The 13,395-nt window shown below is 44.3% G+C and overlaps 1 protein-coding gene across 1 annotated transcript; it reads left to right on the top strand.

The window, feature by feature from the left end:
• Positions 1-291: 291 nt before the first annotated feature.
• Positions 292-11,639, top strand: abhd3 (abhydrolase domain containing 3, phospholipase). Its single transcript, XM_076745056.1, has 9 exons — positions 292-663; positions 2,011-2,174; positions 3,941-4,123; positions 5,706-5,751; positions 7,849-7,961; positions 8,424-8,597; positions 8,956-9,004; positions 9,106-9,271; positions 9,409-11,639. The coding sequence occupies exons 1-9, from the start codon at positions 502-504 to the stop codon at positions 9,588-9,590; spliced, it is 1,239 nt and encodes a 412-aa protein (XP_076601171.1). The 5' UTR covers positions 292-501; the 3' UTR covers positions 9,591-11,639.
• The last annotated feature ends 1,756 nt before the right edge of the window (positions 11,640-13,395 follow it).

Raw genomic sequence — 13,395 nt, 5'->3', positions numbered from 1 at the left:
AAAAGTAACAAGAGACTTTGTCTAAACATTCACTTTTGAACCAAATTTAACCTGATTTTCGCCTGGATGGCTCTGCACCATTCAGACGTCCAGTCAATGGAAAATTGCTCAGTGGGTGTGAACCACCGCTGCAGGAAATCCATCATCATTTTTCAGAAGCTGAAGTTGTTCAATGACGCTCATGCTGTCTTTGCAAATGCCTACCTAATTGTCTTTGGCTGAGGATGTGTCCCACTGACTGGAAGACTTCCAGGCTCATGCTTGAGCCCGCAGCCCCGCATGGTGCACCTCACCTCTGCTGCCTGCAGGGGGCGGCGGACGGACCGGGAGCGCCTCCACTGATGGCCGGTCAGAGAGCGCCACCGCTCGCTGCTACATATATTTCCCCACATCGGGTCCCCTTGACTGTCTCCTTCACAGTGGGCTCGTAGGCAGACACAGCTGACTTTGAACCGAGCTGGCCGCTGTCCTTACAGTACGGGTGACAACAGGGACCTTGCAATGATCTCGCTGGACTTCAATTTCAACATTTTGACGAGGGACCTGTCACATTATCTGGAAAATCAAGTGAAAGTTGGGCTGTTCGGTTCGGGCGTAGGACTCTCTCTGGTGCTGGGCTTTAGCGCAGCGTACACCTGCTACTATCTGATTTCAGTAGCGAAGGTAAGGACCGTGAACGTGTTGTTTATGACCACACCGGCTGTTTTAAAGGGACTGTTTGGCTTATACGGTCAATTAAAACGGGTACTTGCGCTTTTTATGACGAAGCATCATCGCCACCATGCGAGTAAAGGTGGTTGACCGGTGCGTTCACCGATGCACGTTTCGATTAGGCTGCATCTGTCCGCCGGTGAGCTAACGTTACACCGCCTGCACATGTGGGGATGGTTTCAGGCAGCAAGACGTTTTAATCAGCATATTGACCTGAAATGAACCACCAGACATGCCGCCTTTATGTAACAGACGTGACATTAAATTAATTCATAGCAAGATAGTTTCCGTTAAATGACCATTTGGACTAAGCTAAGCTAACATTGATGTTACTGTACGTTAGCTTGACATGCCGGTAGATGGATTTATGTAACGCATGCTGGGAGACTCAGCGTTGATTTTATGTAATAATTAATCACCCTTTGAGTGTGTCTGTCATGTATGAGTTTTGCATTAAAATATCAATAGAGCAAAACTATAACTAGGTTATATTAAACGTTGATCTGTTTGAATTGAGCTTCAGTGAAATGAACTGGGTTGAATGCAGCATTTTCCAGTTAGCCCAACAAGAAAGATTTGGCTAATAGACCAAATTATGTATCAAATCTGTGTTGTTCAATGTACCAACATGCTATAACATGTATAAGACAGTTGATTTTCATTATGCATGCCTAATGTTTATAATCTGTATGTTCGAGTGTGATAGAGACCTCAACAGCAGGGTCATGCAGATGTGTCCACATCATTTACTTCAGACTGCTTGAGGTTCTCAGAAACAGCCTTGTTTTCAGTTGATTTGCAAAAGCAGATAAAAGCCGTTCTTAAAGTAAATAAACCAGCAGCAGTTTTATTGATATTCCCTTGAGTGCACAAAAAAAAAAACATGATTTCTGAAAATGGAAACATTTGAGGCATCACAACAACACCAGTCTGACTGATGACACACAAAGAAACACGATTTAGGAAAAAGGGATAAAAACAGAGTGTGGCAGCTTTTGGTAAACGAACCCTTCAATTACAGTTGGATGCTGCAATTTTAATCATGTATTGCAACTGAAATTTCAACTGTTCTGAGTGTTATTTCGTACGTGTTATGAAAGCTGCATCAGAGGATTTGGTGTTAAGTTTCAGAGACAATAAGGCAACAAGTTACGCAATTTAAGAAGACGTCTTAGAGCTGAACGATGTTTTATTCCAGTCGTGGCTCTACTCTATGTCACGTTAATTAATCCCTTAGGAGGAGAAAAAAGAGGTCACTTTTTTGACTCATGCCACGCTTCCTTCACCTGTGTTTTGCAGAAGCCACAGCTCATTTCCGGGGGTAAGAAGTTCTACCAGTTTCTGAGGGAGCAATGTCCCGTAGTGTCAGAGACCTACTACCCCACCTTTTGGTGCTGGGAGAGCCGCATTCAGACTCTGCTGAGACCCTTTGTCACAGCCAAACCTGGGGTCGTCTACAGAAAGTAAGTCCTCACCGTGACTGAAATACTGATTACCCATCACACTTTTTTATTTTATTTTTTTTACTTTTTCCCGTTTCATTTCTCCTCGCAAGCCGACGCACTTTTGATCTAATTAAAAAAGCGTTAGTCAAGGAGGTCAAATCCAATAAGAGGTAAGTGTGAAGCATATGAGCTAGGAAGTTCACCTTTGACATAGTCACAGCTTCATTGTTGAAGCCTTCGAGAGTGATTAAACACTGCTGCAGAATTTTCCATGCCCACAGCGAAAAGCTTCATCATCAAACTTCCACTTTGTCGTGGAGAAAATGCCATTGCCTGTTTCTTCATTTCTTTCATACCAGTTTCACAACTGGAAACAAATCCCAGTCTTGTTCTAAGCCGGGACTCAAAAGCTCAGAGGAGAAAGAGATCTTTTGTGCCACGATGCTGACCCGGGCCGCCCTGCCTGCTCCTCGATACTGTACATTGTGTTGAAGATTAATTGGCACTGCGTTCCTGACCCCCTGCACTCATCAAGGAGATTTAAATTAATTAAGAGCAGCTTATTTTTCATTAATGCTATTTATTACTTATTTATTCTTATTACATCCTCATGTTATTTGTATTCTGACACTCCCAAATTTCCACGTGTGTGTCCAGTATAAATTGTACAAGTATTATGTGATGTTAACACAAAAATTAAAACTGATTAATCTAAAATCAGTCGATACAGGTACTGTTTTTGGTGTGTTTCAAAAGCCACGTTTTTAATTCTTCAGCTGAGTTGTTCGTCTCATCGTTTGTCTGTCCCAGGCACATTCAAGCTGCATCTGCTTTTGACGGCCTCCTTAGTCAAGGAGACAGATATTCCCATAACGCACAGCGACTGGCTGTTATCAGAAGGTGGTAAGACTGACCGTCAGATTGACTGTAATTGTTATCACGTTTCCTCCGGGGACGCCAGGACGTCCTCTCCCGTAATGAAGTTATCCAAGGTTGACCCAAGGACAGACACCGCGGAAACTATCCTATTTGTCGTTGGCTGTCCTGATGACATGCCACTCATCTCATTGTCCGAACGGGGGATTAACACCAGGTTCCCTCCCACTTTGTGCGCCGGTCACTCCGGGTTGGCCCACGCTGACTTTAAAGTCGAGCCTCAGGTGTATATTTCATGGCGGTTCTGTAATTTCATGCTGATGTACCGCTGGCTGGCCAAGTTAGCTCACTTGCTGCTGAGTGTGTGTGTGTGTGTGTGTGTCTGAGTGCGTGTGTGTGCAGTGCAGGTTTTAAAATGCACTAGCGCTGGGACTGAATGACCTCATCTGCCAGGCTACGGGTTGTATAGCCCAGAAATTGATTGATCATAAGAGCCCACTGGTGCAATGCCCTCCTCCTTATCTTAACTTGCTGTGTGCTGCAAAGCACACCGACAAGATGATCACAAGGGAAATGAGGCGGCTGTCAGTGATCGTTCTCCTCACATATCCAGTTCCCCTTTGGCAGTGCTTGTGGAAGATACAATGAAGTAATCGTGTTACCTGGAACCGAACAGAAAGTATTAATTGTGAGGAGTATTTAAACAGCTCTTAATGAACATCCAGAGAGCAGATATGCATTTCAAACCAAATCTAATGTTAGTTTTAGCACTTGTTTTGGTCCTGTGCGTGTGTGCTTGAGTGTCGGCATGTGTTTGAATGAGACAAATTAATAGAAAATACACAGATAGAGGATAATGTTCAGAGGGATCCTCGTTGCTGAGTTGCGTGTCCCGCTCGTCTCTGCAGTGAGCTTATTAAGGCAGCAGATGGAGGACAGATCTCTTTGGATTGGTTTGACAACGACGACAGCTTCTCTCATCCCGACCCCGCCACCAGGCCCACAGTCCTCCTTCTCCCCGGTCTGACCGGCACCAGCCGAGAGTCCTACATCCTGCACATGGTCCAACAGAGCCGGGATCTGGGCTATAGGTGGGTGGTCTTGGCCGGAGACCCTGGCTGAGGTCCAGCGCTGAGCACACACTCAGGACACTAAAACGCACAACTGACGCTCTGTGCCTCATGCTCTAATTTGCCTTTCATCTTGCGTACAGATATTTTATCAATTCAAAGTCAGCGTGTGTCATAACAATATTGATTAAAAGGTAAAACCCGACACCCGCTTCTGCAGCCGTTCTGTAACTTTTATACAACGTGCGCATGAGTGACAGGAGTTTGGGGTTATTTCAGGTGAAGTGCAGAAAAAAAGTGGGCAGCTCAGCTTTGTGTCAAGAGCTGCTTTTGTAAATAGCCAAACGTAGCACAAGCTTGAAGAGTTGCAGAGGGAGGCAGTCCCCCCTCCCCCCCCCCCCCCCCTTCTGCAATAGGCCCTTTCACTGTGTTCTCTGCACTCATTCTTTCACCCAGATTTGGGAAGGCATGGGAAGAGAGCCGGCAAACTCAGCATCTTCCACCCCTCACCCCTGTCTGTGTAGCTTAATGAATTACAGCTTATCCCGGTACAAGCTTTGCAGCTTAGCCCAGACCAGCTTCCGAGTCTATGCTGCAGTGTGTGTTTAAGCACCCCCCCCCCCCCCCCCCCCCCACACACACACACACCTCCCCGTCCTCTTGCCCAACATCCCATCCAGCCCCGCCCTGCTGCTGGGTTACACCGATAGAAACAGCAAGTCTGACTCCGCCAGATAATACATGACTGGCGAGAGATGTGGGGCGAGGAGGGACGCTGATGCTTTTGCTCTGCAGAACAAACAGAATGCTCTTCCCACAGCTGTGCCGCTCTGCACGCCTCATCATGTTCCCAGTTTATTTTAAAGGAAGGAAGGTTTCTTTAAAGGAGATTGGGCCACCGTGCTTCTTTGAACACGCAAAGTCGACACTTGTGACTCGTCGTGACAACAGCAATAAAACTAACAAGTGTAGGGCTACTAGAGCCTCTGAGTGTTGTTCTTTCCTGTGCACATGCTTTTGATTGAATAGGGCTGCAGTTAACAAATCATTTCATCATTGATTTATCGTGAAAAATGCCACCACAATTTCCCGGAGACACTCAAAACCCCAAAACATTTGGTTTACAATTATATAGAATAGAATAAAGTAGAATATTTCTTACATTTGATTAGCTGGTACATGAGTGAGTAACACATTTAACCAATTCTAAAAATAGTTGCTAATTATCTGTTGATTGACCCATTGATTCATCGGCTCTACTTATTTTGTCCAGTTACAGTCACTGGATAAGCGTTCCTTAATTATTATTGTTTGATCTATAAAATGCCAGCAGATAATGACCGTCGCGAGTTCCCAGAGCCCTCGCGGATGTCGTCAGATATCTTATTTTGTCTCACCAGCTGTCCAAAACTCAAAGATATTCTGTTTCTACTCACATAAGACAATGAAATCCTGAAATTATTTACATTTGGTTAAAAGCTGGAACTAGGGAATATTGGTCAGTTTTGCTTTAAGTTCAATTACAATCAACAGATGAAGTGATTAAAGGGATCCTTTAGGAGACTCTAATGATTCATAGGAGTATTTGTTTTGTGTATTTCAGATGTGTGGTATTCAACAACAGAGGGGTTTCTGGTGAAATGCTGCTGGTAAGAACTGACCCTCTTTCAACCTGTCATTCTTTGTCATTTCATGTCTTCATTTGTCTCGTCCCCTGTTCAGAGAGGCAGACGTGGGGACAGTTGGTCTTCACATATCCCAGCAGAGTTGTCCTTTTCATTGCTCCAGCCAGCACACAGAGCGCGTCTGTTCCACACGTGTCGCACAGCCCACAGGGAGCCTGAGCGGATGCTGCACAGACATTGTTGTCGCACAGCAGGGATTAAGTTGCAGGCAGATACTGTATTTTAATGCCGATCCGCGGAAATATGACCCCGCCGAGCACGTGCTGTTCTGACACCTGGCTTAATCTGTCCTCATACACGCGGGTATATTTAGCCAACAAGATGGGCCCGAGCTCTGATAGCGCCTAGCGTGCCCACTGTGTTTCACGTCTCCCCCTCTCTGTCGGTACGTGTCCGCTTTGGAACAGAGGCGCAGTCTTTATGTACGACTGTATCACCCTGATCTAATCACACCATCACCACCATACAGAGAGCTCATCTGAAGCACAAATGGTGTTTCATTACAGGCGGGGGTGGCCCACAATCAATCTAATGTTCCTCTTAGCGCGTGTAAATCTGAATCAGTGGCTCATCTGTGTCCTGCTGTTGTCTGTGTCGCATTCTGCCTCAGCCGCTAATGACAAAGACAAAGGGTAAAAGTGCAACTAAAGCAAGGAGTTTGCTTTAAACACGCGTTCTACATCATATCCAGAGTTTAGTCGGCTCGGCTGACCCCTCAGACAAAGTTTGAGCTCTGTAACCTTGGCATTGTATCAAGTTCTGGTGGTAAGGAGGGAATTTTCTCCCTCATTGCAGTCAGGAATTGTGCTGTATTCAGTGCAAATGATTTAGCATGTGTACGCCCCTGTGAGTGTTTTCTCTGTGTCCAGTTAGTGTGAATATCGTCCATTGTTTCAACTGGACGACGCTTTGGACTGACCCGCTGTGTGAAAGATGCCCCCTGCCTCAAAGACCGCCCTGAGTGTTAGTGCCCTGTTTCTAAACCCTGTAAACAGCCTATTACATGACACCTCCCTGTGGAGTGGCTTTGCAGTGCTCGTTCACATATTTCACCCAACTATTGATATTAGTCTTTTAAACATCTTTTTTATGTTCCAAATCAAAGTTTTGCTGTTTCACTGCAAAGTCCAGAACTTGTTCAGGCCCTTTGGAGGAACCATGAGAGGGCAGAAAAACAGGAGTTTACTTCGCCTGAGTTGAATCTTAATGACGGGCCTTGAAGAGCTGAAGAGTCGGCAGCATCCTGAGAAACTGGGCCCGTTAAATAGGCGCCTTCGAGTTAGAGTTTTACAATGCTAAGTAACCTGCTCTGCCTGACAAACGGTTCCAACGCTGCTCGGTGTTCATCAGCATTCATCTGCACCATCACAGGCAGAAATACTTCAATAAATGATATTCCAGTATTTTTCAAGTTAAAGAATAAGATTAAGAATTCACCCTTTGCTGGCCTGCAAAAAAATACATATATTTCACTGATATGCAGGAGGTTATAGAGTAAAAAATAAATCCTCCATTCACACTTGTAGACAGTTATAGACGATGGGAAAGATGCTTCATACCTGTGACAGTGAAAAATACACACAGCAGAGTCATAAAAGCAGAAACTAGCGATCGCATAGTCACTATTTAAATGTTAAAAGGGACCGCTTTATTTGAATGGGTGTGCATAAGACTTACATGACCTCACCTGTCATGAACATGGAGTTTTTATGACAAATTTGCATTATTTATTCATGACATCTTGCAAATGCATTTCACAGTGCAATAAAACTGGATGACATTTTAATGATTAGCTCAAATTGTACCACTGTAGTCAAGAAAAATAGCCAAAACTCACCGCATAGTGCAGTTCAGTGTACTGTTAACACATGAAGCTGAATATTTCCTTTGAGTGTGATAACAGTATGTTGATGACAGGTTATGTCGTCCTGGTTAGTGTCAGGCTGTCATGACAAAGACGTCTCAAACTAGGAGACAGATGTCATGTTTTTATGGCGATGTCATGTTACTGTTTGATTTAGAGCTGCAACTAACGCTGTATTGTCTTCTTGTCCCACGCAGACCCCGAGGACCTACTGTGCGGCCAACACAGAGGATCTGGAGACTGTTATTGAGCACATCCAGAGGACTCATGAAGCCGCTCCTGTCATGGCTGCTGGAGTATCAATGGGCGGGTAATGAAGCCACTCACTACCAGCTGATTGGACATTTCAGTGCCGGCGACGCTGCTAACAATATAACGTGACTTAAAGCTTTACAAGACAACTTTGCACATCTGTCAGTGACTCTGTGGTAGCTAAACTCCAACATTAATACACACAACTCACTCGCATTCACTCATTCAGCTGCTCTGTGATTGGTTTATGCCGAATGTTACCGAAAGGACAAGAGAGGCAAAGGATGCATCAGGTCTGTGTGATAATACCCAAAGTCCAGAATCAGTCGAGCTGTAGTCAGTGCTTCAGTATGGTCCCAGTCGCTCAGTGCAGCAGTGCCAACGAAGGTGTTTTTTTTTTGTTTTTTTTTTACTGCAGCACACTAATCCCATGAAGTGAAGGATTGGTCAGAAATGGAACATGTTCCAATCCCTGTTTTTCCCCATCTGTCCCTCCCTCTCGCCCGCTCTGCATGTTCAGAATGATGCTGGCCAACTACTTGGGGCGCAAGGGCCGGGAAACCTGTCTGAAAGGGGTCGTAGTGTTCTCAGCGGGCTGGGATGTGTTTGAGTGCACCGCCTCGCTGGAAAAACCCCTGGACCGCTTCCTCTTCAACTCCTACCTCACCAGCTGCCTACAAGCCTCCGTGCACAGGTCAGCCGGGGCCAGAGCGGGATTAACGCGGCAGCTAACTCGCTGCTAGTGCCAGGGGAGGAACGTTTCACCAGCTTCAATAACTGTGTTTTACCTCTATAGTTTTCATATGTTGATTAGCAGATGAACAAAGCATGTAAAAGCAGCCCGGCAGCATTAACACAATGTACATATTACCCTTAATATATTACAGTCATACTAATGCACGGTAATGCTTTTGTTGTTCGACTTTGAAAGCTTGATTGTTGTTTCATTGTGTTGTTACAACCTTGTCAGCGTTTATGAGGGACATTTTCAGACACAAATCATTTTATCTAACAGTGGTCGGTGACAGTTTTATGTTTAATCTCCCCCGCAGACACAGACCAGTGCTCGAAAAGTGTTACGACATCGATCATGTCATGAAGGTTGGGATTTTTTTCAGTGACACTTAAAGGGTAAACGCCATAAATGCTAATCTAATTAAACGAAGTAGCCGACATTTAATCAATTTACTGTGTCCCTACAGGCGAGGACCATTCGAGAGTTTGACGAGAGGTTCACCTCCATAATGTTTGGCTATCCCACCAATGATGACTACTACCACGATGCCAGTCCTGTCCACAGGCTGAAATCTGTGCAGGTGCCAATGCTGTGTCTCAACGCTGCTGATGATGTCTTCTCCCCGTCTCATGGTGAGCCCCGGCTACCTCACTAGATTTTCCATGCAATCTGACTTCCCTTCGCCTTGCTGGCACTGCTAATATGGTGGCGTGGAGCATGAGAGTGGAGTCCAGAGGGAGGAAAACAGGACCTGTTGTTTCCTTTGCAGCCATTCCAGTGGAGGCGGTGAAGCAGAATCCCAACCTGGCCCTGCTCATCACCTGCCACGGCGGCCATATTGGTTTCCTGGAGGGCCTGTGGCCTCGACAGAGCACGTACATGGACCGAGTCTTCAAGCAGTTTGCGAAGGCGGTCATCGAACAAGGCAGCCGACTCAAAGACCTCTCCTGATAAGAGAACTTAACAAAGTGTTCCTCTAATTTTACTTCCTTGCTTCCTCTCTCTTATCCCTTTCTCCTCTCTTTCCTTCCTTCCTTTAATCTTTTCCTTCCTCTTTGCCATCCATCATTCCTTACTGCATTCCATCCTTTATTCCCTCCACTTCTAATTCCATTCCTCCTTGTTTTTTTCCTACCTTCCTTCCTTCATCCCTTTCTTTGACCTTTTTTTCCTCCTTCATCCTTGCCCTTCATCTCTCCCTTCCTACCTAATCCTATTCTGCCTGTTCCCTTCCTTCAATTCACTTTGTTTATCTTTGCCCTCCATCCTTCCGTCCCATTCTTCCTCCTGCCACAAGCAAAAAAACATTCTTTCTCATTTCAATGGCACATCTTATTGAATGCAGCGTTTGTGTTGCATTCGGCATTCATTTATTTATTCCGTACAGTTAACGAGTCATTGTATGTAATCATGCTCTCGATAATATGCTTATTAAAAAACAAGCATAGCTGTTCATTTCACTGTTGAAAAGCCGAATCTGTGCCCATCTTGTTTAGTTGCAGTAGCTAGCTAAAAAGAAAAAAAGAAAATCGATGACCTTGTGCAATTATTTTCTTTTGAAGTTAACACAAGTACTGTACATGAAAATCCAATCGTCTTTGCTCATGAAGCATCCTTTTTAGATTTTAGCCCTCAGGGATTGTCCTTATTTACTCATACGTCGTTCCTTCATGTGTAATTTTGTTTTGTCCATCATTCTGCTTTAGTCTGCATTTCCCTCGTTTAAAGGTAGATGCTTTTTACCTGTTGACTTATGGATGTTTCCTGTCTGTAAAGTAATAGTTTGATATTATGGGAAATGCACGTATTGGCTTTCTTGCGGAGACGAGACGAGAAGATTGATATCACTTTAATGCCAGGTCATGAAACAGGAAGCTACAGCCGATTATTGTAGCTTAGCATGAAGACTGGAAGCAGGTTGAAACAGCTAGCTTGACTCTGAAGGTAACAACATCCACCTGTTTTTTGTGTTTTTGGACACAAAAAGCCAACGCAGCTGTTTCCAGTCTTCCAGTTTTTATGCTAAGCAAAGCTAATATAAGCAGCTTCATATTTTTTATCATACAGACATGAGAACGGTATCAGTCTTCTCATCCAACTCTTAGCAAGGCAGCAAATTAGCACGTTTGCCATAAGGTCAAACTTTTCCTTCCTTAACCATTTGCATGCACTTTTACTTTTCGCACATTCTACCTTTACGCACACCAAATAGCTCTACAAATGTATAATATGGAGAATAATTCATTAATGACAAGGAATGTGAAATTGCACTATTTTAGTTGAATCTGTCATGCCTCTAATTCCTTAATGCAAGGCACTTCATTTCATTTGATATGTGAAAGTATATCCCAAAGGCTGAGCAGGGCAGTGTATGAACTCCATAAGGTTTTCTCTGTGAAGATGATTATGGGGAAGTCTGAGGGTGCTAGATACAGTGATGTGAATGAAGTAATGCACATACGAAAACAGAGAGTGTACATATTGTCTGCTTGGAGCGATGGATGTTGCTTTACAAGATGCATAGTATCATCAATGGAACCTGGCCGTCGGTCCCGGTTTGTTTCTGTTGTCGCCAACAATGATCAAGGGGCTGGCTACCGAGCATGAGTTGGCATCGATGAAGCGGGCAGATCTGACTGGCCGCCAGACTCTCTGTAATGCACTGCATGAGGGATTTTGACTTCCTGTTCCTGTGGAATTTTGGTGTCTGTATGTTCTGCCAAGTGTCCATCAAGTAGCATGTGTCTCATCAGCGTCATCATGTCCTGAACCTTAACACCACTTCGTAATCTGTAGCACAAAGGACATGTTTGTTTGTTTTTTCATAGGATGCTGCATTTCATTTTGTACACAATATAAAAAGAAGAAGAAGACAGTCTGTCTAACATGTGCAGCAATAAGATTTTAAACTTAAAAAATTGTCTCTATAGTATAAGTACCAGTATATGCACATTATCAACATGAGTGTAATATGCTGTATTTAATAAATTATTAAACAGAGTCCAGGTTCGTTTGTGTGCTGTCTCTAGTGCTTCTGCTTGTAATGCATCTTCTAAACAGTATATTGGATTGCTCGACTGACCATAAACTGCAGGCTGGAATAATTGCCTGCAGTTGCCTTTTGTCAGCAATTTTCTTTCTTTCTTTCTTTCTTTGCACAAGACTCCACCCCTGCTCACAGACCCTGCCCTGAACTCGAGACATTTGACAGTCTCACCGCTGGAGCTGCTGTGCTGCATGACCAGCGTGTCACAGCGGGGTCACGCTCCCTCTACTCTCACGTCACAGTATTGGGTTTTGGTCCCTGGAATTGACTCGCTCCACGCTCACAGGCTTAGCTGCTGATAGGATATGCATTGCTGCGGTAGTGGTTGTGATCCACCAAAGGCAAACTGTAATCCCCCGGCACTCCACTTACCTTCACCCCAACCCCCCCAATAAGCCCACAGACAGATGAGCTTTGGTTTTAGCTAGATGGTTTATGGAAGCCTGAGAGTAATTAGAGTAGACTGCCAAGAGGGATGAGTAATTTACTGTTGCTTACCATCTACGAAAATTGATATTATGTGGCAGGAATCCCTGTATTATGAATGTTGTTGATACCTCTGCTCATGGGAGAATGTACTCTGCTTAATTATACAGTTACAGATCAATAATCAAGCAATTTTCTTGATGTTAAGGCAGAATAAAAGATATTTCACAGTGGTATGGCTCAGTCATACTTTAATCATCAGTGTTTGAAAGTAGTTTAATTTTAAGTACTGCATGGCCTGAGGACTGAATAACTGAAAGAAATATGTCAGGAGGAATTATCAGGAGACACTTTCTCTTTTTGCTTCATAGCATTTGTTGAAATATCAGCCGAAAGAAGAAATCAAACGATGCGATCGATCGAGGAAACTTTTGAATTACAGCATAGTCGAGAGAAGCCAAAGAAAGCAGTCAATTACCCTTTGTCCTCTTTTTAAGCACTGGAATTCCCCAGCTTGTCATAAATTAATCACTTTGGGACGTCTAAAATCTTTAGAGACAGAAGTGTCTTGGGCCTCATGGACAACATCTGACTGCTTTTCTCCAAAGAGCAATTAAAAGGTTCAAGAATCAGCCTGCCAGCCACTCTCTCTTGACCTCTCTTCCTTGTCCCATCCTGACTGCAGCTGGCTGAAAATAGCCTTGTGTTATATCGCACAGGGGCTTTAGGTTGATGGAAAGTATGCTCTAATATTACCTTGCAGGAGCTGAAATAGTACTGTCCCTGGACCAACAATGCCCCTGTGCCCTTACAGTGAAGCCTGAGAAGAGCCTATAGCATCCATTATAAAGCTATATCTGCTCTTGATAAGAGCGTGGTTGTGCATGGTCAGGCGCTGAGGTGAGACAAACATCAGGAAAGGAGGTGACTGAAAGGAGCAAGGTCCTGGGATGTACTCTTTAGCAGAGTGAAAAGATCTGGGACTGAGTGGATGCAGAGGAGAGTGAGAGGATTATTAATCACAGGCTAAAGACTGGGCTGCACACGCATCTCAGCAACACTGCTTAAGCTTTGTATTAATGCACTTTGCAACACACTTTGAAATACTAAGCAGCTGCATGGGAAGCACAGCAAAACAAATGGAAATCATCTTAAAGGGGCACTTCACCGCTTTCAGTTCAGGTTACTAATCACAAGGAGCACTACTCAGCCTGCAGTTGTATCACGTCTGCTGTGGTTCTGGAGAGAGCTTTCCAGAGTTTCATCAGAAATAAGGCTGATGAT

The sequence above is a fragment of the Chaetodon auriga genome, chromosome 12 (genome assembly GCF_051107435.1).
Source record: "Chaetodon auriga isolate fChaAug3 chromosome 12, fChaAug3.hap1, whole genome shotgun sequence".
Taxonomy (NCBI): domain Eukaryota; kingdom Metazoa; phylum Chordata; class Actinopteri; order Chaetodontiformes; family Chaetodontidae; genus Chaetodon; species Chaetodon auriga.
The sequence above is the reverse complement of the archived record's forward strand: the minus strand, read 5'-3'. Positions and strand labels throughout refer to the sequence as shown.

Coding starts and splice junctions, on each gene's coding strand:
- abhd3 (XM_076745056.1), top strand. CDS start 502: ATGATCTCGCTGGACTTCAATTTCAACATTTTGACGAGGGACCTGTCA. Junction 4,124..5,705: donor AGCCGGGATCTGGGCTATAG/GTGGGTGGTCTT, acceptor TGTGTATTTCAG/ATGTGTGGTATTCAACAACA. Junction 8,598..8,955: donor CTACAAGCCTCCGTGCACAG/GTCAGCCGGGGC, acceptor TCTCCCCCGCAG/ACACAGACCAGTGCTCGAAA.